The sequence below is a fragment of the Platichthys flesus genome, chromosome 16 (assembly GCF_949316205.1).
Source record: "Platichthys flesus chromosome 16, fPlaFle2.1, whole genome shotgun sequence".
Lineage (NCBI taxonomy): Eukaryota > Metazoa > Chordata > Actinopteri > Pleuronectiformes > Pleuronectidae > Platichthys > Platichthys flesus.
Genome location: NC_084960.1, coordinates 22,707,644 through 22,734,430, shown reverse-complemented (window position 1 = coordinate 22,734,430; position 26,787 = coordinate 22,707,644). Strand labels below are relative to the sequence as shown.

The window sequence follows — 26,787 nt, the reverse complement described above, 5'->3', positions numbered from 1 at the left end:
TTAAATCCAATTTGCATAATAATGTGGAATGCGGTGTATTGTGATGGATACTGTATCAAGATGTTCAGTTTACATTATGCATGTTGAGATATGGACCTGCGGTAACTACCCAATTTCTGCTTGGAATTGTTTTTGATAGTTTCCTGAACAGGCTCATGTATTGGTAATCTGATATCTGAGTACTATTATACTATTTTCAAATTGTTTTCTACATTTTTCGATATGGACATATCAGAAAAGCACTGTCTCATCTTTGGTTGTTCTTTATGTAACCTTTGCCCTTCTGTATCAAAGCTTGATAGCCTTCCTGTGATTTGGAATTGAATGACAGTCTGTAACTGATTATATAAAGTGAAAGAAAAGAGATGCGTATGCTACTGTTTACCTGTGGAAATACACATTACTGTTTTTCAATCTTAGCCATTAATTTATCATTATTCTGTGCGGCCCTCACACCACCTGTGATGTTCTTATTTGGCCCACTTGCTACTGAAGCAGAGTGCCCTGCAGTACAGTATGCAGTTTGATACACCATTAAATATGCATGTTGATGAACCTACATTTTTTCAGCCAAATAAAACAAACAATGCAGCTATTAATACTAGACCGATTATTATCAAAATAATTAGCAGCATGACAAACCTGATCATCAGCTTCAGCTATCAAGTAGCCTTTAGCCAAGGTACAATGCATGACAATAAAATGTATAGGATGTTTTATTCTTTTGTGTATTATCAGCTTAAATAAAACATTCACAAGATAACAAGAGAATAAAACATACTAGACACAAGGATTACAGAACTAAGCAAAGTTTCAGTGACAATGTTGGAACAAATGAACAACAAACTTACTTCTCCTCAGACGCACACACACCGGTAAACAACAGGTGGTTCAACTGTAGGCAACTGCAGAGGAGCATCTCAAACTAAGGCGTTGTCTGAAATCACTCATTCACTAACACCTACTTTACCATATAGGGTCTATAGTCACCTCAATAATACAACAACTATGGCCAGTAGGAAAACTACTTAGAGTAAGTTTTAATTGTTTAATTTACACTTAGAATAAATGCTATAAGGGATAAAACATGGTCCATCCAGACAATGTCCATCTCTTTATTTAGAAATAAAGTTAGTTGCTGTAGGTTGTGCTGTGTTGCACTGCTCTGTTGTCATTTATATTTATGACAGGCGACAGGTGAATGTGACTGGTTGACTATCTTGTACCTGTGAACTGTGGAGGTGTACACTACCTCCTGCCCACTATCAGTTTGCATATTCCCCAGTTGCGTCCCTTCAATGGATTAGCAAGTATGGATAATGGTTGGATGATTAACTGTTCAACTATTCTCTCTGTTTTAGCTGGACTCCAAAGCACATCATGAATTAAAGGAAGGTATGAAGATTTATAAATCAAAACCTGGACTGAAAAAATCCTGGGACAATGTGCAGAAAATGGTGAGCAATTTTATGCAAGCAATTCGCTAACATCGTGTATTGTGCATTGTGTACTTTGTTCATACAGTATTCGTTAAATCCCTTGTTAAAAAGTGTGGTAGCTAGCAACTAAGCAATACAGCTATTTAGTTTTGGAACTTACAGTTTCTAATATGCTTATCACCTGACATTGATATGCAACATAACTCTTATGCTATATAATTTCAATAAAATTAAAACAGCTCGTCAACATCTTAAAAGAGGCTAGACTCGCCTATGGGTGATGGTAATGAAGAATGGAGCAAGAATTTGGGACCCTGAGATGGTCCGGGGATGGCGGTGGATCAGTCAGTGATTGTGGTAGTGAACTGACAGCTGAATGACAGGTGGGAGACAGAACATTTACATTTTTGACTGGCTCAAGGCGAGAGTGGCAGGTTGTGATTGGATGTGATCAGAGAATGTGCTGGTGGAGCTCAGATAAGGAAATTTGCATGTGACTTTCTTCCTGACTAAACTTTTGCTTCAGACTTAATTTATTTTCCTTGTATCTACTGTCTCTTCCAGTTCAAATGCTGTGGAGTAACAAACAAAACAGACTGGTATGATGTGCTGAATGGAACGCTACCCTCATCCTGCTGCTCTGTTGGGATGGACAAGTGCATTGACGGATGGAGTGAGGTTAGTTTGATGTTTAGCTAAAAGGGGGGCTTTATTACAGCACTAAAGGTCAGTTTTCATTTTGTCAGATGTATACTATATCTGAATGCCTGCACACATGATATTTTCCAACCATATAGTCAGAAGTTTTTTTCCACAAACGTTTATGAATGATCAATCAATCAATCAATCGGGTTTTATTTGTATAGCCCATATTCACAAATCAAAATTTGTCTCCTATCGCTTTAACAATGTTGGGCAACAGCCCAGGGAGTTGACCAGAAAATAGGTTATAAAAGTGAGGCCTGTGAGCCAAGATGAAGCCAGCTAAAGTTTCCCTCTAAGATCAAGCATGGAGATTGCATCTCCTGGTGGTAACTTAATCCATGGGGTTTCCCCAGAAACCCCTGTTCTGCTCCTGGCCGCTCCCACTCTGATTTTGACCTCGGACACTCAATTGGCTTAAAGCCAGCATCATCCCATGACCACCCCTCAAGGAGGCTGGGCCTCCTCAGGTTAATAAGAGGGGCTGCTCATCAACAATCGCTGCCATTTCCCAATTCCCTGAAGATAGAGCTGACCTTTACAGTTAGTTGATCCGGAGGTATTTTAGGGAGCAATTACAGACGTTTGTTTTAGTTTCATTTTTTCTTTATTTCTTTATTCAGTCGACGTTTTACTTTGATAGAGACTATTTTTGTTTTTAACTTGAAAAGGCCGCACACAGGAAACTCGCTCGCAGACCGAGCTCAGAGACTTTTTTTCCACGATCCACAACTGCGCCACAGCTGTTCATCCCTGCAGAAGAGATGAGGCAAAATTCCGTCGGAGAAGGACGACGCACAATACCGTCGAAGAAGACGAACAACGTTTAATCCCATTCAAAGAGCATGAGAAGGATTCGCTCTTCCATTTGGCCCACCGCTGATCTCCGTTGCAACCACGAGACCCACCGGAGCACCGCTTAAGAGGCCAGGACTTCACTCATTTGTTTTCCAGGAATCCGCCCGTTCGTGCACTTATCCTGAGGTTCAACAACAAGGGATTCACTGGACTTCCGGAAAATCCGCGCGCAAAACGCAAGCAACACCGCGGAGGTCACAGTAAGAGGCTTTATTGTCTGGGCAGAGACTAGTATTTATACTAAGCGTGTCATTTTATTTGAGTGTATGTTTATTTGAAGATCGCTGATCTGTTTTAATGCCGTGTTACATGGTGAACTGAGACGTCACATCCGGTTCCTTTGTCTACTGTGTTTTGAGAAGCGCGCGGTAACCAGCCGGCGCTTCCTTTCAAAGCATTACCGTCAGAGTTATTGTGCGGAGATTTACATCTGTTAAAAGATAAATCTCACGTTACCGGACTGCCCGCTTCGCCGGAAGTTTGTCTCTGACGATGTTTCTGATGTCTTTCTCTCTCTGATCTCTCTCTCTCTCTCTCTCTCTCTCTCTTTTCTATTAAACCTGATTTTATACACGTCTCGACCTTTCCTTACATTTCAGGTTACATGGATAAATCTTGACTAAAGAGCCTAAATTCATCTTGACGCCGTTTGGCGCCAGAACCAGGAGATAAGAAATCTCTTTGTCTAAAAAGTTCCTTTGTGTAACTGGCGACCGACCGCCATCTTGTCTTCAACCTCATGTCGTCACAGAGGTCATAAACCTCCATCTAAAAATTACTTGAACGTAACATCTTGATTTCGGCCAGACGACGTCACCACGTGAACTCGTCACTACGCCATAGCCACTCCCCCTTCTCTTTCTTACACACACACACACACACACACACATAGAGACACAGACAGGCAGACACAACCACACACGCACACACATAGATACTCAGTATTACCATATGTGACAATTGTGATAAGTGCTGCTGCTGCTGTTGTCATCTTTGAAATATTGGAGTTTGTTAAATGAAGAATCATTAAATAACATTAACTTTATTTCCCTCTTAATAAATACTTTTGTAATTAAAGTATTTGTCGTTCTGTGATTATTTGTGCATATGTATGTGAATACAGCTGGATTACTATAGCCTGTGCTCAAACTTAAAACCCTTCATTGTTTATTATATAATCATTATTATTAAATATTGAGATTATTAATTTAACTTATATCACTTGAGACTGATAACTATAGTTTGACTGGTTGGTCCCTGTAACCAGGGTGGTGCCCCGCGACGATAAGCAATGATTACAGATCGTACTATTCTTAATTGATAAATGTATTGTTTTCATTAAAATTATTATTAATTATTTTACTATTCTTAATTAATAGCTTTATCTCATCTCATCTCATTTTCATCCGCTTATCCGGGGTCGGGTCGCGGGGGGAGCAGCTCAAGCAGGGGGCCCCAGACTTCCCTTTCAATAGCTTTATAATTTTAATTATTTTTAATAAATATTTTTTTATTTAAATAATCATATTTCATGATTATTAATAATTAGCCAACAAAAATCTACTGTTCAAAAATCAAATCTACTCCTACTTTTGCACAACAACAACGTGTGACACGTCTGTACTTAACCCTAAACAAGAGTAGGGGAAAAAAAAGAAATGAGGGCTCCCTCTCCCAGGATGGACACAAGTGTAATAGATACCATGTGTAAAGGAGAACATCAGAAAGATAAGGGTATTTGCGGTATTGATTAGAAAGAAACATTTTGAAGCATAATGGAAGGTCAATGAATTGATGGATTATTGCCAGTAATGGTTGAGTATCTGAGGAGAAATATTATACTGTGCCTTACATAAGTATTCACCCCCCTTGGACTTTTTCCCAAACTGGAATTCCAATAGACTTGAAGACTTTTTCCCATTTGATCAACACAATATGCAGATACTTTGATGGTGCAAAATACCTTTAAATGTGACACAAACAATAATGAGATCAAAAAGTTGACATCTGTTGGATTCAGAATTATTCACCCACCTGAGTCAATACTTGGTAGAACCCCCTTTCGCTGCAATTTCAGCTACAAGTCTTATGGGTTATGTCTCTACCAGCTTTGCACATCTAGAGAAGGAAATGTTTGTCCATTCTTCTTGGCAACAAAGCTGAAGCGCAGTCAGATTGGATGGAGACCATCTGAACAGCAATTTTCAAGTCTTGACATACATTCTCAATTGGATTTAGGACTGGGCTTTGACTGGGCTATTTTAAGACATAAACATGCTTTGATCTAAACATTCCATTGTAGCTCTAGCTGTATGTTTAAGTTCATTATCCTGCTGGAAGATGAATCTCCGCCCCAGTCTCAAGTCTTTTGCAGACTGCATCATCCATGTAATGTTTCCCCCCACTTACAAATGAAGGACTATTTTGTGTTGGTCCATTACATAGGATGACAATGAAATAAATTACTGTGTCCTCCTCCAGTCTAACCTGCTATCACTCTTTGATTTCATATTTCGTCAACTAAAATATATATTTTTAAGCTATAAGGCTGAAGCTATATGTTTTGATTTTCAAAACAGGGTACGTTTTATTACCCTGTTTTATTATACATTTCCAACAAATATGGGGAGGACTCAAATAGGCCATAAAATGTCAACCCTAACCCTGTATTATCAAATCTGTTTTGCGGCTCCAGATATTAGAAATTACTCATGGAGTTTCACAAGGTTTTATAGTGGGACAGATACAAATTCAATCAAACAATTAATCATGATTATTCTTTTGTCCATATTTACAAATCACAATATGTTTACAACAGCAAATAAAAAACATATTCTTCACAACACTCATGAGACAAAAAAGGCGCTTAACTTAAATGGAGTGGTATATCAATATATATCATAGGCAAGTTTAGCCTCTTTTTAGCGGTGCTCAGGCGACATTTTGGACAAGCTGCAGAGTCTTTGAAGACTTAATGGTAGAGCATACAAGAGAATTACAAGTTTGGGGGTAGTGACAGACACAGTTTTCTCTATCTTATGAGACAGTACATACCTGATGTTTACATTGTTACGTATGTGAATAATCGCAGTCCTCAAAATTTGTTTTTAATGTGAATCAATGGACAATTCGGGATCAAAGATAACTACCAGATAAATTATGGTTTCACTTGGGGTGATGCCATCTAGAGCTATATCAATCAATCAATCAAATTTTATTTGTATAGCCCATATTCACAAATTACAATTCATCTCATAGGGCTTTAACAGGGTGTGACATCCTCTGTCCTTAACCCTCAGCAAGAGTAAGGAAAAACTACTAAAAACCCTTTTAACAGGGTAAAAATATGTAGAAACCTCAGAGAGAGCCACATGTGAGGGATCCCTTTCCCAGGACGGACAGAAGTGCAATAGATGCCACGTGCAGGAGAACATCATCAATAATCAAAGTCTCTAGCAGCATTTGATGAGGGTAGACATCCCGAAGGACAACCCCAACATGACATGCCAAGCAGTCCCGCTGCAAGCACAGTCCATGCTCAGCAACCATCTAGACCACGATCCACCATCCAGACCAGACGCCACTCCAGTCCTCAGTCACCGTCCATCGCCGCCCACCACGACCCATCACAAGCCACCACCGCGGTCGCCAACGCGACACAGGGTCCGCCACCAGCACCACGATCAGCCCACATGACTCACAATCCGCCACACTGGATCCAACACCGCGACCCCCGGTGTGCGATCCACAAACTGCAATCCATGGTGCGGCCACAGAGGCCCTGGATCTGCGGGTGATAAAGCAAAGGGATTCCGGGGAAGGGGGATAGGGATGGAGAAGAGGAAGGAGAAGCTGGAAAGAGAAGCTCTGTGTGTCATGTGTCATAAAATAGAACAAGTAACGTTCTGGTGCACTAATTAGCTCTAACTATAAGCTTTATCAAAAACGAAGGTTTTGAGCCTACTTTTAAACAAACAGATGGTGTCTGCCTCCCGAACTGAAAGTGGTAGATTATTCCACAGCCGAGGGGCTTGATGGCTAAAAGCTCTGGCTCCTACTCTACTTTTAGAGAATTTAGGGATGACAAGTAGGCTTGAATTCTGGGAGCGGAGTGCTCTAGCGGGTTTATAAGGTACTAACAGCTCTTTAAGGTAAAAAGGCGCTATATTATTAAGGGCCTTGAAGGTGAGGAGAATTTTAAATTCTATTCTAGATTTAACTGGAAGCCAGTGTAGCGATGCTAATATTGGAGAAATGTGCTCTCTTCTCTTTGTTCTCGTCAGGACACATGCTGCGGCATTTTGGACAAGCTGTAGAGTCTTTAACGACTTACTGCTGGAGCCTGATAATAATGAATTACAATAGTCCAGTCTCGATGTAACAAAGGCATGGACTAGTTTTTCTGCATCTTTTTGTGAAAGGACATGTCTAATTTTTAAAATATTACGCAAGTGGAAAAAAGTGGTCCTAGAAATTTGTTTTAAGTGACTATTAAAGGATAAATCAGGATCGAAGATCACTCCCAAGTTCCTGACTCTTTCATTGGAAGCAAGGGCAATGTCGTCTAGCACAGCTATATCATTAGATAATGCATCTCTAAGGTGTTTGGGGCCAAGTATTATAACCTCTGTTTTGTCTGAGTTTAATAAGAGAAAATTGCGGGTCATCCAGGTTTTTATGTCCTTGAGACATGTTCGAAGTTTAGTTAATTGATTACTTTGTTCAGGTTTTATTAACAAATATAACTGGGTGTCATCCGCATAGCAGTGGAAATTTACCGAGTGTGTGCTGATAATGTTTCCTAGTGGAAGCATATATAATGAGAATAAAATTGGGCCGAGCACAGAGCCCTGTGGAACAGCATGGTTAACTTTGGTGCGCACAGATGACTCATCATTAATTTGCACAAATTGGGAGCGATCAGAAAAATACGATTTAAACCAGTTAAGGGCGGTTCCATTAATGTTAATTAACTGTTTGAGTCTTTGTAATAAAATTTGATGATCAATTGTGTCGAATGCTGCACTGAGATCTAACAGAACGAGGACAGACACAAGTCCCTGATCTGAGGCTATTAAAAGGTCATTAGTGACTTTTGCCAAGGCTGTCTCTGTACTGTGATTGGCTCTAAACCCAGATTGAAAGTCTTCATATATATTATTTTCCTGGAGAAACTCACACAGCGTATTGGCAACAACTTTTTCTAAGATTTTAGAAATGAAGGGAAGATTAGATATTGGCCTGTAATTGGCTAAAACCTCTGGGTCTAGGGTGGGTTTTTTGAGTAGGGGTTTTATAACAGCTATTTTAAAAGACTGTGGTACATAACCTGATGATAATGACAGATTGATAATGTTAAGTAACGAACTATCAATTAGGGGCAGAATTTCTTTAAGTAATTTGGTAGGAATGGGATCTAAGATACAGGTTGTTGGTTTAGAACCTGAGATTAATTTGGTAAACTGATCACGGGTGATCAGAGAGAAGCTGTCTAAGTAATGGGTAGGATTCTCAGCCGTTTCTGAGATCTCTGTTGTATGGAGGGTATTAGTGCCAATTGAGGGCAGGAGATGGTTGATTTTATTTCTAATAGTTTGAATTTTATCATTAAAAAAGGTCGTCATAAAGATATTGCTATCTAGGGATCGAGGAATACTGGGTTCGGTGGAGGTGTGACTCTCTGTCAGCCTGGCTACAGTGCTAGCTAAGTTTTGAATAGTAGGCGGCTCTTGCTTTGTGGAGAGCCTTTTTATATTCTTTAACACTATTCTTCCAGTCTATTAGATTTTCAACATTGTATCATAGTATCTATATCAATAGATACTGATTCTCTGAGTTGTTTAGGGCCAAGTACTACAACTTCTGCTTTGTCTGAGTTAAACCGGACTAAATTGCAGGTCATCCATGTTTTTATGTCCTAAAGAACTCTGAGGTATGACAAAGAGGTTTCCTTGGTTGCATCGGTGCACTAAACATTGTGTCATGGTGTACATGTACCAGCACTGGTCTGGAGAGTTTTGGACATATTATATCCAAGGGGATGGGGAGTCCAGGTTGATGGGTTAGTGGATATCACACAGAGGTGTTAAAAGTACTGAAATATCTTACTCAAGTAAAAGTACCTTTACTTTGATGAAATTTTACTTAAGTACAAGTAAAAGTACCCATCTAAAAATCTACTCAAGTAAAAATAAAAAGTAGTTAATTTAAAATGTACTTTAAGTAAAAGTTACTTAGTTACTTCCAACAAATTGAAGGGGGCGCTCCTATACAGTGCAAAAAAGGGGTCATAAATCCAATCCAAAAACAGTTATTTTTAATTAAAGGAGAATCTTTACAAATATAAGTACAATGACATTAAACATGTTGTTGTGCAATAGTACGTAAAAGGTGTTACCATAGATTGGTGTGCCTTTAGGCACTCAATAAATTTGGTTATCAAAATAAAATGTAAAACATTAATATTTCAAATATTAATATTAAATCATAACTTTAATTGGTTAAAGTTCTCGTGGGGCACCACCCTTCATAGAAGGGAAAAGATAGCCAATTTATTGATTAAGATCAGTCTCATTTAGATCTAGTTCAATTAGAAATCTCAGTATTTTACTATTAAAGATTATATAATGAACAATGAAGGTTATGGAGTTCTTAACAGTGTAACGGTTGGCAAAATTCACTTATGCAATATTAATGACAGAACATTTATGAAAGAAGAACATTTATTATGAACGTAATAAAGTATAAAAACACAAGTTACTAAACAATCAAACTAACTAACAAGGAGGTGTGTGAGTGTGTGAATGTAAATTAGTATGCTTTAAAAATGGTCCCTAAGATAAGAGCCCCCCCCTTTCTTCTGAGGTTGCTTTACGGCCGTTGCTTTACGGCTGAGGGGGAAGGTTTAACTAGGTGAGATACTATGCGTGTCTGTGTGGATGTTAATCAGATAATGATAGTCAGGGACAAAGCCTGTGGCGAGCCTAACTATTAACCTTCATTTAACTTATGCCTACAACGTCACAGCATATATCAAACTTGTAAACACACAGAATTGAGTAAACAGTCTTGCTTAGCATGTATCATTATTAAGCCCAGATTATGTTACCAGTCAGAGGGAAAGAGGAAAAGAAGTTGCTGTTCAGTTTGCAGTTCTTTGACGTCTCCTGGCTTTGTGGTCGTAGAGTTCTGCATTCGCGATTCTGTCGAGCCGTGTGCAACTTTATGACAAATAATGAATTTGAACGGTGAACACGTTCATATTATGTGAGGTCTAGCTAAAACGTTACAGAATGTTTTCCTTCTCCTGAGGAGAGACACTGTCTAATCGAATGCTTGCCCCATGTCGTTGCTATCTTTGTTGTGTTTATTTGAAAAGAAATGCAGTCCTACAGGACAAAATACCGTCTGTATGTTGCAGTTCCTTTTTTGTGGAAAATCGTTTTGGGGGGGGGGGGGGGGGTGCCAGGAGTGAAGCTTGCATAGAGCGCCAAATATGTAGCGCAGTGATTCTCAAAGTGTGTGGTGCGCGGAGTCATAACAGGTGGGGCGCGCGACCGGGAGAGGGAAATGCGTGGGGGAACAAATATTACAGCCAAACTAATGTTTTGACGTCCGCATCTCTTTAACGGTGGAGCAGTAAACAAATCGCTCAATCTCCGGAGCCAGGCGTCGGCAACCCGCGGCTCTGCAGCCCCTCTGCAGGGGCTCCATGTGCAGTGTTGTGCATGTAGCGCATATTTTTCGCGAACAGTGAACTTTACGATCAGTTTTCATATGTTGAACGTACACATGACAGAACGTCATCCACTCTGCAGGATCTACCACTGCAGTGAGAATTGCCTTGCGCCTTTTTACGCAGTAACGGATGTAATTCCAATGTAGCGAAGTACAATACTTCAGTCAAAATCTACTTAAGTAAAAGTAAAATTACCCATTTCAAAACTACTCAAAAAATTACAAAGTACACAAAAAAACTACTCAATTACAGTAACGTGAGTAAATGTAATTCGTGTAACTTTACACTTCTGATATCACACAGTGTAGTGCGGTCAATAATGGTGAGAATGGCTGTGTGTATCTTGTAGACCAGTCACAAAGTCTAGGTCTATGTGGGACCAGGGGCGACTTGGCACAGGGAGAGTTTCTGAGAAGATGAATGAGAAGATTTCCCTAGGGCATAGACTGTGCCGGCCGAGACAAAGGCATAGGCATTAGTCTCCTTGCAGGGCCACAAGAAATTATGCTTGAGCAGGGACAAGGTATGACTGATTCCGGGAAATGGGAGGAATGGACGTTCTGAAGAACCAGGGAACGAGCAGAGTCAAGAACAAACAGACGATTAGGAGGCCCATTACTTGAGTCGGGTTAAGTGTGCTGTTTCTCTCTCACCACAGATTCAATCTCCCAGAAAACAGCAACCAAGCATATAGCTGGGAGGATTCTTCAGCACCATGCTGGCAGGGAAGAGCATCGGGTTGACAATTCTGGATCCTGGACAATAGTTGAGGGCCCAATGTGCCTTCCAAGAGTTAGGGCACATGGATGCCTGACTGTGCTAAATTCTTATGATCAGTCCATACAATGACCATTCTGCTACTGCTTTAACCTTTTCAGGGTCAGCCTTAACCTGCCCGCTCTCAATGGAAACTTACTGTAACAAAACTTAGACCCTAAAAGCAGAGACTGATATGAGTATATTAAATAAAGAGCTTATTGCTCAACAAAAAGCAACAAAGATCAGGCCTTGGAGGCAGAGTGCAGGCGGGCTGGTGGAATCCCAGGGACGGCGCGAGTGTCCTACCGAACATGGGCTCCTCTTCAGAGTTGGCGGGGGGAGGAGGAGACAAAGCGTGGGCTCCTGTTAGCATCTGAGCTGCCACTCTGGCGAGTGTGGGTGAAGAACAAGAATAAGGTGAACTACCAAACCTCTCTCTACGTCGTTCACGCAGGCGGTTATCTAACCCGATATTTTGTGAGACAAGAGAATGATTCATCTTTCAACTCTTCATTAACTCCATTCAGAAATGATGTTTTTAAAGCCTTATCGTTCCATCCAGCATCCTTTTAGCAGCCAATAAATCACAACTGCGAATGCTCTACCCCTTAATAACCCCATAACATAATTAACCAAAGACTAATCATTGGGGAAAGTCAGTAAGCGGGGATAAAAACACTAGAAAGCTTTGAAAAAGAAGCCTCTGCACTTATCCAATTCTCCGGTGAAATGTCCGGGATCCTGAGCATAGAACCCTCTGACTGAATGTGGCACAGGCAGTAGGGCGCGCTGGAGTAGGAGGGCTAGACTGAACGTCTGGTTAAGATTAGGATTCCTTTATTGTTCTCTCCCGGTGTTGATAATTGAGTTGTTGGCAGGGCAAGTTAATTCAATAATTATGCAAAGATACTTGGTGTAACATAGCTTGATTGCTGTCCGAGAGTATACAGAGAATTTGTTTGTGAAGTCCTAGTCTTCCGAGTCTATTCTGTGGCCAGTTCGGTCTGTTGGGTTCAGCAGAATAAGTTGAACTCAAGGCAGAACTCAGAGACAGACAGTTTGTCATTTAAAGGGATTTATTGCAAACTCAGATGGAATTAAGGTAGATGTGGCGAGGAACAAAAACGAAGCAAGACAAGGCAAGGCAAAAAACACTGAAAGCTGGTGAGGAGTGGACCGCTGACGTAAACTGAACGAACTGGCTACATTGAGGGCTAGATTCAAAACCACACAGAAAATGTAAGTAAAAACTTGACATCACAGGCTGATCCATCTTGTGTGAATTTCATCGCGGCAACACATAATGTGACTCAGTACTCTGGCCACCTTCCTGTATGCACTCCCAACAACATCTGAGCATCTCTTACCCAGACCTGGATCAGGGCATCAGTGAGCTCCTGGACCTTCTCTGGCGGAACTTGATAGCGTTGGATACCATGATACATAAGGTCCCATAGATGCTCAATAGGATTTAGGTCAGTGAGGGCCAGTCAATGGCAGCAATCCCTTAATCATCTAGGAACATCCTACACTTTCAGGCCACAGAGCATTGTCCTGCAACAGGAGTAACCCAGTGCTCACTGCGCCAACGTAAGGTCTGATAACGCTTCTAAGGATTTCATCCTGGTACCTAAAAGCAGTCCCTCTAAGTATATGCCTCCCCAGAACATCACTGACCCATAGCCAAACCGGTCGTGTTGGATGATGTTACAAGCAGCATAACGTTCACTACGCCGTCTCCAGACTATTTCACGCCTGTAACATGTGCTCAGTGTGAACCTGGTCTTATCTTTGAAGCGAACGGGTTGCAATTGTTGCCCAAGCCAATTCTGGTGGTTTTTGCCCTCTGAGCAAAGGTCCCACTAGAGAACGTCGGACATTCATACCAACTGTTTGGTCAGAAGCATGCACACCAGTAGCCTGCCGGAGTTCATTTTATAGGGCATTGACAGTGCTCCTGTTCCTTCTCACACAAAGGAGCAGATACCGGTCGGGATGCTGGGTTGATGCCCTTCTACGGCCCTGTTCAGCTCTCCTCGTGTAACAGCCCGGTCTCCTGGTATCTCGTCCATGCTCATGACACTGTGCTGGGAGGAACAGCAAAGCTTCTTGTGACCACACGTATGGATGTGCCATCCTAGAGGACCTGAACTACCTGTGCAACCTGATTTGGCTGCAGGTACCACCTCCTGTTACTAGTAGTGACAAGGAAATTAGCAGAACAAAAAGCTGGAGAAGAATCTGTAGAGAAGGACAAGGAGAGAACAATTGTCTGTGGCCACCACATGTAGAACCAGGTGAAATTGATTCACATCACTTGTGCTTCGTAAATTGACAGATTGATATCCCAGCTGTTTGTTTATTTCAACTATTAAGAAAGAGGTTGTAACAATTTGCCCTGTTTAAAACCCCAGGGTTATGTAATGATCCGGGGGTGGGGAAATATTGATGTTTGGGTTTTGTATAAATAGCGTGTTTATGTTTTCATGTCCGACTTTGCTTGCGGGGACGTGTTGAGGTGATATGTGGGGGTGTTGTTGTTTGGTGTAAATACAGATAATCGTACGCAACTTGTCTTGATTTATTTCGTTTATATATATTATTTTATGTGTGGTGGGACAAATGACAAGAATATTGGTCTAACCAGTGATTATTCGTTTGTTATAAGTTGGGCAGGCGGCACACGCTGTACGCAGCGGGACTAATCCACCCGTGCCTTAAAAACAATGCGTAGTAATTTTCCTCTAGGGTTTTAAACAGGGCGAATTGTTACAAGGTTCAATAGGTGTATTATTGAGGCGCACAAAGGCTCAGTGCATAAAATTATACAGTATGCTTGTGCACCTAATTGAAAAAGTTTCATGCAACATCACAAGCCAGTGCACTTTGTGTTTTGACTATCAACGAACAACAAAGAACAACTCTCGCATTATGACATACAATTCCCCAAAAAGTAACTTTCTCAAGTTCTGCTTATTTGCAGGTCCATGAGAAGGATTGGACCAGAAACAGTCTATGTCACTGGAGATAGTGTCTGGTTCCGATTCCTGGACCGGTCATAAAACAATTTCTGGAGAGCGTCCCACAGCTGATAAGTGAATCATTTCGGAATGATTTTAGAAATATGTTACATATCGGTAAAATACAAGTTGTTGGTTTAGTAAATGAGATAATTCAAGTTTCCTTATAAAGGTTGATCTGAGAGAAGCTGTTTATATATAGAATAGGTTTCTTTGCTGCTTCTAAAATTTCTGTTCATGAGCTTTTTTTTGGAGGAGCTACGGAGTCTAGTGTTATTCGTTAATGAGTCTGCAGTACTAAATGGTGAATGGTTTATATATTATTTATGTAGTGCTTTTCTAGTCTTGATGACCACTCAAAGCACTTTACAGTACAGTTTTACATTCACCCATTCACACACACATTCATATAGTGCATGTATACGCAGCACTTTGTTATTCTATGGGGGCCATTCAGGGTTCAGCCAAAAGACACGTTGGCATGCAGATGGGTCAGACTGGGGATCGAACTGCCGACCTTCAGGTTGGAGGACGACCACTCTACCCCTCAGCCACAGCTGCTGCTACTACTCCTCTGTCTTGAAATGTTCATTAATTTACCTAGACAGCCTTGGATTAGAGAGATGCTACATTTGACAGGGTTAGTCCACGTCTAAATTACCTGTTTTGTTGTATGTTTGCAGAGGTTGATTTCATTTTTAGGTTTTTATGTCGAATTCCTTTGCTAATTTTTGATTTACTAGCCGGCCATTTCCTCAGCTCCTGTCCCCACCTGTCAAAAAATCAGGCTCTCAGTTACTGAGGTGGCCGTGAGGAGCCAAACCTCCTCTTCATCAGCCCCTCACCTACGAATGCAGTTTCACGCATCTCTCTCTGGATTCAACAGTTCCATTCCCCTGCAAGGCCTGGTGGACTTGGGGGATGATGACATTGATGCTTCCTTCGTGTGTCAACCTGGGATCCCAACTGTATACAATAACACAATAACAAAAGATCCTCGGATCCCCCTGGTCTTGGGGAGGACTTGTCTTTGATGCCACAACCCCCATATAAATTAGTCCTCCGCCTCTATAGTCAGTTGGAGTGTATTCTAAAACTCCAACTGTCTCCGGTTTTCTTAAGCTCTCAGGAAAGTCACTAATAACCCACCACCTGAACATCCCAAACTCTCTTCACTACCCTGTGCACTGTGGGAGCCTGGCCTTGCAAGAGTAAACAGTGGGTACACAAACTGGAAAAGAGCAGTCAGAAGCAGGGGTTATGGGAGAGGCGGTGGTCTAGTGGCAGAAACTTGGACCATGGGCAGAGAAGGTCTCTGGTTCGTCTCTGGTTCGACTCCATGGAGAGACAACAAAAGATGAACCTGGATTTATCTGTCTAAAAATCCAAGAGTCTCCCTACCCTGTCTAGTGCCCCTGAGCAAGGCACCTTACTCCCCCAACATCTGCTCCCCGAGCGCCGTACATGGTCGCTCACTGCTCTGTGTGTCCTGCACCAGATGGGACAAAAGCAGTGATAAAAGTTCCCTTCCTGCATGTCTGTGCATGTGTTTGGGACTAATATATGCATCTTAATCTTATAGTGAATATAACTTAGTTCATTTATAAACTTAGGGTGAAAAGGGAGGAGGGAGCACAAAGGTAACTCAAAAAAAGCTTCACCGGACTTGCAGTTGGCATCTTGGGATCCGTTGGGCTCTTCATAATCCAAGAGAGACACAGCAATTATTCCTCTTCATTAATACAAAAGGCAGGCCGTGGGCCTCTTACCCTGAGACTGGCTTGGAAAGTGTCTGGTTCTCCCTCCTCAGTAGCCCAAAACAGTCTGGCTTCCGTATCCTCTGGTTGAGGTTTAAGAAGGCTCCTGATTGTCTGGTTGATTCAATCCACCTGTGAGGGACAATCAGAGACACCTGGGAGGGGAGATGTTCCCTATGAGAATCCTCTGGGGTAGTACCACCCATCAAACACCATACCTCTGGATTGCCTTTGTTTGGCTGTACTCAGCCATGTGGGGCACTGCTCCCCGGCTGGGCCATCACATACAACCCCCATCAGCTTCGAACCACGGTGGGAAGCTGCTGACCACAGGCAGTCGTCCCTTCTCGACATGGCATCAGTGTTCCCATGCAGCCTTCCGGCTCTGTGTTCCACTGTGAACTTAAAGTCCTGTAGGTGTAGAAACCAACGGATTATTCTGGCGTTCCTATCTTTGTTGAAGGTCATCCACTTCAATAGAGCGTGGTCAGTGACCAATGTAAACTCTTGACCCAGTAAGTCTTATTTTTATCTATTGCCCATTTAACTGCTAGGCACTCCTTTTCTATAGTTGCATAATTCTTCTTATGGGGAAGCAGTTTGCGGCTAACAAATGTTATGGGGTATTCACTTCCACCATGTACTTGGGACAGGTCTGCCCCAAGGCCTACCTCTGACGCATCTGTCTGAAGTAAAAACCTCTTGCCAAAGTCGTGGGTGTGTAGCACGGTTTCGCTGCAGAGGGCTTTCTTCAAGGCGTTGAAGGCCAGCTGTGTCTGTTCCGTCCACTTAACCTTGTTGGATGCACTTTTGATTGTCAGCTCATGTAAGGGGGCCGCTAAAGAGACAAAGTTAGGAATGAATTGTCTGTAATACCCCAATAACCCTAGAAAGGTTCTCACCTGACGTTTGGTCTGGGGTTGGGGCCAGGTTGTTGTGGCATCCACCTTCTTTACTTGGGGTTTCACATTTATCGTCTGACAGTGTACCCCATGTAATTCGCCTCTTCCAAGGCGAGGGAGCACTTTGCAGGGTTGGCTGTCAGTCCCACCACTCGTAAAGCCTGGAGAACAGCTGCTAGGTGCTGCAGATGGTTCTCCCTTGATGTGCTGTGGATAACAATGTCGTCCAGGTACACCGCAGCGTAGGCCTGGTGTGGCCGGAGCAATTTATCCATGAACCTCTGGAATGTTGGCAGGGCTTCATGAAGACCAAACGGGAGAACTCGATAGTGGAAGGCGCTGTCTGGCGTTGAAAAGGCCGTCTTCTCCATGGCTTGTTGGGTGAGTGGAACCTGCCAATATACTTTGGTTAAATCTAGTGTGGAGATGAACTGGGCAGGTCCTAACCTCTCGACCAGCTCATCTAAACAGAGAAATCTCATTTAACTTTCTACAGTCATTGCAGAACCTAACGCTACCATCCGGCTTCCCAACAAGGACTATAGGACTGGACCAAGCCCTCTGTGATTCCTCCACCACCCCAAGGTCAAGCATTTTCCTCACCTCGTTTCTGATGGCCTTCCGTCTGGCCTCTGGGATTCGGTAAGGTCTTAGCCTTACTGTTCTGATGTCATGGGTGATGGCTGTTGTTTAACCTGGGGCCTCGGAGAAGACAGATCTCTGTTTCTATCGAGCAGTTTTCGGAGGTCTTGTCCTTGCCTGGATGACAGCTGGTCACTCATTTTCAGGGAGGACCTGGGGAGGCAGGTTAGCTAGCAGGACATTAAGATTAAGATTCAGATTAAGATTCGTTTATTTATTTAGGGGACAGGTAGAGGCTCATGCCATGGCTTCAGCAAATTTACATGGTACAGTTGTTGGGCTTTCCTACGGCCTTCTGTCGTACACGGTCGGGATGCTGGGTTGATGCCCTTCTACGGCCCTGTTCAGCTCTCCTCGTGTAACAGCCCGGTCTCCTGGTATCTCGTCCATGCTCATGACATTGTGCTTGGAGGAACAGCAAAGCTTCTTGTGACCACACGTATGGATGTGCCATCCTAGAGGACCTGAACTACCTGTTCAACCTGATTTGGCTGCAGGTACCACCTCCTGTTACTAGTAGTGACAAGGAAATTAGCAGAACACAAAGCTGGAGAAGAATCTGTAGAGAAGGACAAGGAGAGAACAATTGTCTGTGGCCACCACATGTAGAACCAGGTGAAATTGATTCACATCACTTGTGCTTCGTAAATTGGGGACAGGGAGAGGCTCATGCCATTACTTCAGCAAATTTACATGGTACAGTTGTTGGGCTTTCCTACGGCCTGTCTGTCGTACACGGTCGGAATGCTGGGTTGATGCCCTTCTACGGCCCTGTTCAGCTCTCCTCGTGTAACAGCCCGGTCTCCTGGTATCTCGTCCATGCTCATGACACTGTGCTGGGAGGATTCAGATTAAGATTCGTTTATTTATTTAGGGGACAGGGAGAGGCTCATGCCATGGCTTCAGCAAATTTACATGGTACAGTTGTTGGGCTTTCCTACGGCCTGTCTGTCGTACACAATAATTCACGGGCCCCACCCGTTCCAGTATTTCATAAGGCCTTTGCCACTTGGATAAAACTTGCAATCATTCCTTGTCTCCTGGTTTGAACTCTCTCACCAGGGCTCCCGGTTGTATACCTGTGCCTGTTGCGCTTGGGCTTGCTACATGTGCTCCCGAACTAAGGGCCAGACTTGTGTCATTCAGTGGTGCATTTGTACCACGTGCTCCACGATGCTGTGCTGGGTGGACGGCTGCTGCTCCCAGGCTTCCTTGGCCACATTCAGCAAACCACGGGGTCTCCGACCGTACAGAAGCTCGAACGGTGAAAATCCACTGGAACCCTGGGGTACTCTACGTATAGAGAACAGAATATACGGCAGAAGTTGGTTCTTACCATCAACATCGATTACCTTGCGCAGCATGTGTTTTAGGGTTTTGTTGAACCTCTCTACAAGTCCATCTGTCTGAGGTGATAGACGGAGGTTCTGATTGTCTCACCTTTAGACTTCGGCAGACATTTCATCCTTTTGGACATAAAGCAGGACCCTTGGTCTGTCAGGATTCCATCCGGCAGGCCCACTCTACTGAACAGTAGACAGATCTCCCTGGCAACCACCTTCCCAGTAGCCGACCGTAGAGGAATTTCCTCCGGGTTACGGATTGCGTAATGCAGTATAACTAGGATATAGCGGTGGCCACGGCTAGACTTCGATAAGGGCCCAACTATGTCCATGCCAATCCTGCTAAAGGGTGTTTCAATAATGGGAAGGTGTATCAGAGGATTTCGGCACTCTACCTTTGGGGAGTTGATTTGACACTCGGCACAATGTCTGCCGTACTCTTCCACGACACTTTTGACTCATGGCCAGTAGAAACACTATTTCTAAGAACACGTTCATACATCTTCTCTCTCCCTAATTGTGCTCCTAGTAAGTGGGAGTGGGCTATGTACTACACCTTGGAAGCATACTATTTGTGGATAAGCAACTGTTCACAGATGTCAGAGTTTTCCTTAGTTACCCGGTATAACAGCTTATTCTTGATCATGAAATGTGGAAAAGACACTTGACTCACCCCAGCCTGCTTTGACCCTCCATTACTTGGACGTCTCTCCAGACTTGGGTTAGGTTGGGATCCTGCAGCTAGGCTGAGCCGAATTGTCCTGGCCAGAGACCTCCCTCCATTTCAGCTTCCGGAAATTGACACCTCGTCTGATTGTATGTCTTCCAGGGGCTCCACCTCAGCTGCCCGTTCAGGGTCTGTTGCTGTGGTCTGGGTGTGGACGGCCTCACAACTGCCCATCAAACACCATGCCTTTGGATTGCCATTGTTTGGCTGTACTCAGTCATGTGGGGCACTGCTCACCGGCTGGGCCATCACAGTACCATGACTTGGGAGAATTTGTGATGGAAATTCCTCTTGAGATTTGAAATAATGAAATTATACAAAGAGGTGTTTCACAAGACAGTATGAGAAAAAGAAGACATGCCAGAACTAATACAAAGAGGTGCTTCATAAAACTTAATATGAAAAAGTTAGGAAATCCTCCGTGTCTATCTGCTGTGTCCGTCCGCTGTAGCAAACTCCCTGTTTGCCAAGGCCAAAGCAGTGAGACACCTGGTCGGTTGAGTTTTCCCTTACAAAGTGTTTAACAAACAGCAAGCCTTTGGTCTCCCTCCACATATCTTCATCTCTCTTTAATGGACTTTAATGGACCTTTTAGCTCCTAGATAAGGCTACAGTGTTTTCTGAAATAGACCTCATAAAGCCTACCACCTCATCAAGATCTGTAAAGGGGATGGGTATGGTGTGGTGTTCAATACTCCCTTGGGTACCTCCGGGACATGTTGAACTGGTTCATATTCTTGTCCCTGGATGACATCCTCATCCTTATTCACATTGAACCTCTGAGATTAGTGCTGCATCGAAAACGCATTCATTGTTAAAACTGAAAAAAAGTAGCTCTTCGCACTTCTGCTCTGGCATCCTTGCCCCTTGCTATTTTTTTTGGTGGAGGCTTGTTATTTTCTGAACGCATTATACTAGCCATCATCCTGTGATTTTCTAGTAAGGCTATTAATGTGTCCACTATGGGCGGCCCTTCTGCTTCTTCCTGCCAGCTCCTGGTGTGACGGACTAGCCCCATCACCTGTGCCCGGACAGGGAGAGCAGGGTCGTAGATCCAGTCATGGGCTCGCTGTGCCTTGGCAGGGAGGCTAAGTCCATATTGAGCTAGGATGGAAGTCTTTATCTTATCGTAACTCACAGCATCTGCAGCTGAAAGATCCCAACAGACTTTCTGAGCTTCGCCGGTCAAGAAAGGCATAAGGTTGTTCACCCATTCTGCTTTTGGCCATTTCTCTCTTGTTGCCGTCCTTTCAAACAGCGTAACATAGGTCTCGACGTCATCATCTGATGTCAGTTTAGTCAGCACCTCTCTTGGCTTTCGCTCTTCCGATCTTCCTGTTGCTCTACACAGCTCCACTACAGCTGTCTGAAGATTGGCTTCTGAGGTCAAAATGGCTCTCAAGATCTCTTCCATGTTCGACCTTAGATAAGGCTACAGTATTTTCTGAAATGGACCTCATAAAGTCTACCATCTCATCAGAATGTCTTCAGGACAAAGGGCAGTGAAAATATGATTGTTTTTAAAGTGGTCTTGTGTCTCACTTCACACCAGCTAAGGGGTAAAGTGAGACAGACCAGAGGAATCAAGGGGGTAAAGTGATCCACTTACTTTTTCCACTTTAGAACTACCATTACAACACATGTTGTATTAGTTAAAATCCTGACAGCTAGATTAACAACCACACATTCCAAAACTAATACCGGACTAGTGACAGAATCATGGGGATCTGTCAATTAAGCACATTTATGATTATTGTGATTCATGTGATCTCTTACACACCCTAGCTTACCTGCACAGTGTTGCTCTGTCCAATTGGCAGGGACAGGGATATTGTTTTTCTCTGCATATTCAAATGCCAGTCAACGGCACTTAACTGGAGCAAGGCCATGGAACTGGTCAGCTAGTTGTTTCAAGTGTTTGGCAAGCTCCTCCTCCTCTATCTGTGAATATTCTCTTTGCCTCAGCTACTGCAACCCAGGCTACTGATTTTACTTCCCCTTTCTCTTTTTTTTTGTGAATCTTTTGAGGTTTCTCTTGTCAACATTTCTAACCCTTCCAGCTTTTCTTACGGACTTCTTTCCTTGCATGACCTCAGCGGCTGCACTCTCTGCGAGGGGTGTTGGCCCCAGGTTGACTTCCTGGTGTAGTTTCTTGCCATGATGGCTTTTCTACAATGTTTATGACATTAAAAAATAAAACATATGTAATGTAATACCACACTTAAATATGTTTAAGACTAAACTTAAATTGTGCTTCATGTCTCACTTTACCCCACAGCATTTGTCTCACTTTACCCCACAGCCAACATTTTAGAAAAAACATCTCTTAGCAATTCAGGCTAATCTTCAGCTAGCATCAATCACATGGTTTTATATGTTGGAAGTTCATCAACATGTATGATATACATTTTTCTACCTGAATCAATTTGTTTTGACACAACAGTTTATTAAGTTCAAAGCAAGAAAATTTACTTTTACATGCAAAAAACACATTTTGTGAAAAAACATACTTTCCATAGCACTTGCAACAACTTCTCCTTCATGGCAAGGGGGGAATGGGAGGGGCTTGAAAACATAATGGTCACATGACCACAAATATGTACCATTGCCTAGATACAGGGGGTGTCTCATATTACCCGATGTCTCACATTACCTGATGTCTCACATTATCCCGCTCTCCCCTAATGTAGACAAATTTGAACTGCTAAGAACCACAAAACTGACTGTTCATACAAAATACACAAAGTAAATTATTTTGTCCCTCTCTCCAAGCAGCTGGTATTACATGTGTCCAATCTCCTGCACAAACCTCTGGTTAATATTTTGGACAGAGACACTGGGGTTCACAGCCAGCCTCTCCTCTGGATACCACCACCAAAAAAATGGGCAGAGGGAGCGGGGTTACCAGGACCTTGAGGTGGCTTTGAGCTGAAGCTCCTGCTTTCCATGAATAGAGTATGTCCATTCCTCCCTCACCAACTCATTCATGGCTTCTTTGGGCCAGAAAGAAGAAGTGGCAGTGTCTGAAAAGAGGTACAGGCTGCCTTGCTCCACTCCACGGCCCGTAAATCAGCGCCTCACTGAACGGACCCGCAAACCCCGCCCTGGACTTTCAGTACGATAAAAGGAATGGCTGTCTTACCCCTCCAGCAACGCTTCCCCAGAGGCCTCTGCTCAGCAACTGACTGTCCCCTGCCATCAAAGCCCAGCGCCCTCAACACATTTCTATATACATTGAAGACACCCTCTAGTGTGTCCCTGTCTGCATTCTGGGTCCAGAACAACGTCCTTAAACACACCATTTACCATAATTTCATGTCACTAACATTGTCCCCCCCTCTCATTCTACAGTTATCTCTGATTCTTGAGCAGGAGGATACAGATCTGTGACTACTACAACTACTTATTAAGAAGTATTATTATCATATATAATCATATATCATTACATCTCAAAGTATCACTCATGTTAAAAGGGAGTTCTTCCTCCCCACAGTTGCTAATGCTTGCTTATTTTGGGATCTGTTGGGTTTCTCTAATATTGTAAGGTCTAGACCTACTATGCAAAGTTCTTTTGTTGTGTAAGTATAACTCTTTGATTGTCTTTAATATTGAATTTCTGCTTTGTAAATGTAATGCCAATAAAGCTTATTGAATTGAATTTAAAGTCCCTCAGTGCGTCAACCTGTTATCATTTACTATGATTTTCTATGATTACTTGCAATCTACCCCTCACTTATCTGTGCATTTCATCTGTTCCTGTTATTCTTCTTCTGCAATACCTATTCCTTTCTGTGTGAGCTTCCTTGCCTTGTGGCTCACGTCCCTCATGCACTCAATCTCTGTTTGTCTCCTGCAGCCGTGCTATCAGAAGGCCAGGCAGTGGCTGCTAATTAACATCCCCTCAGTCCTGGTGTTTGGTGTCTGTATTGGTGTTGTACAGGTACGTGTCACCAATATTTACTTTATTTTATATTTTAAATGTAATCGTCAATTGAAAACCTTGTATTTCTTCTGAAAGTTATTGTTATTCCACCTCATTGGTAGCCTGACGTTGTCAGACTCACAATTCTAGTCAGAATGTGAGTCTGAGACCGCTCCATTGGGCTGTGATCATGGGGCGTGTTTCAACTGACCAGGAAGTAAAATTCCTCTTCGCTCAATTGGATAGACCTACAACCAATCAGATCAACGTAGTATGTGACGTATGCTAAGCAACGCATTGTGAGTTATTTACTAACGCCGGGTTCACACCGGACGCTTCAGCGCAGCACCAAGCCTTAAATAACAGCTGGCTCCCATCCACTCCCATGTTAAAACTTTGTGCCGGTCACACCGGAGGCTGAAGCACCGTGAGGCAGCCTTGGCGCAGCGCGGTGCTTCAGCCTCCGGTGTGACCGGCACAAAGCCGTGCAGCGATCTACTGGATCAACGGGTGATATTATTAGCGCTGCCCGGCGGTTCAGCGTCGCTTCAGTGTCCGTTGTGAACAGCCAAGCGCCGGGGCGATAGGGATTAGCGCGGTGCTTTGGCGTCGCCTCCACGTTCTCTGTTCCTCTTTCAAAATGAATGCGCTGTCAATGTCTTCTAAAACAGACTCAATGGCAGCATCTACACATCTCAGCTCGCCAGCGGCAGGCATGTTTGTTGAAAACAAATTCAACCCAAGGGCAATTTGATGACGTTGTTGATTATTTTACCGTTGATCATCTGTCAATCATCGTATAAAGCCCGCCCTGACAATCTGATCGGCCCGGTCGGGGCATAATTTTTTCCCAATGGAGCGACTCCAGACCGAACTTCCCGACCAAAAATGTTGTGGGCGGGGCTAAGTTCGTCTGGCATCCAGGCTACCTCATTGTCCCATAAAACCTCAAATGCAGCAAATTATAATAAAAACTCATTTTAATAAGCTCAACACATTTATTCACACACATTACATTCTGTTACACATTTGTTTGACAAGGATTAAAAAATTAACCCCAGAGCTGTCCTATTTGTGTGTGTGTGTGTGTTTCATTTATCTGATCTCTGATTGTGTGGACAAAGATTAAATTTGTATTTGCCCTAAACCTCCTTTTGTCTTGTCAGATTTTGGCTCTGGGGTTCTCCATGATGATGTACTATCAAATTCTGTGTGCAGAGAAGCACTTGGACTAAGTGCAGACCAGATGTACGCTGTCCTTTATTATCACAATCTTCTCAAGGATCTAAATTTGGGTTTCAAATTCCCTGTAGGATTCCCCTCAAAGCTAACATGTAATAGACATGAGTCAGTATAAACATAGAAAGCAACACACTGTGGAAGAATAAAATGATGAGCAATGCTGTTTGTCTTTATACCAGTCATATGAATTTAATATCATGCACCTCACCATTGCTCAACAATGATGTTTTGTTTTATCTGTGGCATCCTTCAGCTGTCAGTCATAACAAGTCACAATTACATACAATTGCAATCAGAAATATTCAACCTCCTCACCTCAAAAGACATTATAGTGATGTGGATGAAAGATAATGACATTAAATAACAAAAACCTCATTAAACAACAACAAATATTTATTGATACATATTTAAGTTATGTTTAGTCAACAGAAGTTGACTTAAGCAACTGCCTTCTTTAAATCCCCTCAAAAATTTCCAATCGGATTTTAATCTGGTGACTGAGAAGGCCACTCCAGGACGTTCCAGGATATTTTTATCAACCAAGCTTTGGTTGACTGGGAGGTGTGCTTGGGATCATTGCCTTGCTGGAAAGTCCAATGATCACCAAGGTTTAATTTGTCAACAGAAGGCATCACATTCCTCTTTAAAAATGGGCTTTTTAAAAACAACAATATTTTATAGGGGTTGAATAATTGTAACATTGCTATCTTAACAAAATATATTGTAACATACGAATACTCCGTCATGGATTTTCTGTGTTGATTTGATGTATCACTCAACTCATAAAGAGGTCATCCGAAGCAGAATTTTGCTCTTTGAAAAAACTTTAATTGATAAATCCTTCAAATCTTTGGGAGGTTAGGGTTGAATATTTCTGATTGCAACTGTAAATGCATTGCTCCTCCAGGGAAATGATGGCTCCTATGTCCTCTTAAAACTTAAAAAACACACATATTGTTTTACAGCATCTTGTTTATTTTTTAGGACATGCTATAAGATTAACCTGACCATTTACCCCATCCGCATGTCAAGAGAGAAATAGAGTAAATCTGAATCATCTGGTTGTGTGTTGGGCAACCATTATGATGGAGTAAAACAAAACAGACAAAGAGAAATCACTGAAAGAACAGAAAATAGTCTATGGAGCACTTTGTTAATAATTTCAGGACTTGCATCTTATGTACTTTGAATGTGTCTGCTTGAGTGACTCGCGGTCTTATTCAATCTAATTTATCTAACCACTATACTTTATTGTCCGTATTTACCATATACGTCTATCGAACCTTATCTTTTTCATTGGAGCATATACATATAGATTATCTGTTAAGGCTCAACAGCTAGTTATGGCAGTAGCATTGTATTGTAGACTAGTAACAATGTTGCATGCCTGTTCAAAATGTGCATGGCTCACTGACAAAAATAGCCAGAATGGATTGACACCTCCTATGAATGGAATGATTCAGGCTGGCCCTGTCTTCTTGTGAACTAAATTGGCTGTTTTATGGCTTAAATGCTTAAAAATGACTGCAGCCACTGCCTAAAGAAGCTTTTTTTCTGTGCCACTAGCAAAAAGGGATAAATATAGAGAAGGATTCAGCTGCAGTGACCTACATGTTCATTCTTTGTGATCAACACAGACCCATCAAAAAACTTTATGATGAATAGATCTGTATTTACTGATTTTGCTTTATTTTGATTAATAAATGATCCAAAAAATAAAGGAACATATCAATGCA

The 26,787-nt window shown here is 42.5% G+C and overlaps 1 protein-coding gene across 1 annotated transcript in view; it reads left to right on the top strand.

The window, feature by feature from the left end:
* Positions 1-26,787, top strand: part of tspan4b (tetraspanin 4b) — a 57,948-nt gene extending 31,161 nt beyond the window's left edge. The window contains exons 5-8 of the mRNA XM_062407884.1: positions 1,362-1,457; positions 2,004-2,117; positions 23,744-23,827; positions 24,976-26,787. Coding sequence (XP_062263868.1) covers positions 1,362-1,457; positions 2,004-2,117; positions 23,744-23,827; positions 24,976-25,044 — 363 coding nt within the window. The 3' untranslated portion in view covers positions 25,045-26,787. The remainder of the gene's footprint in view (positions 1-1,361; positions 1,458-2,003; positions 2,118-23,743; positions 23,828-24,975) is intronic.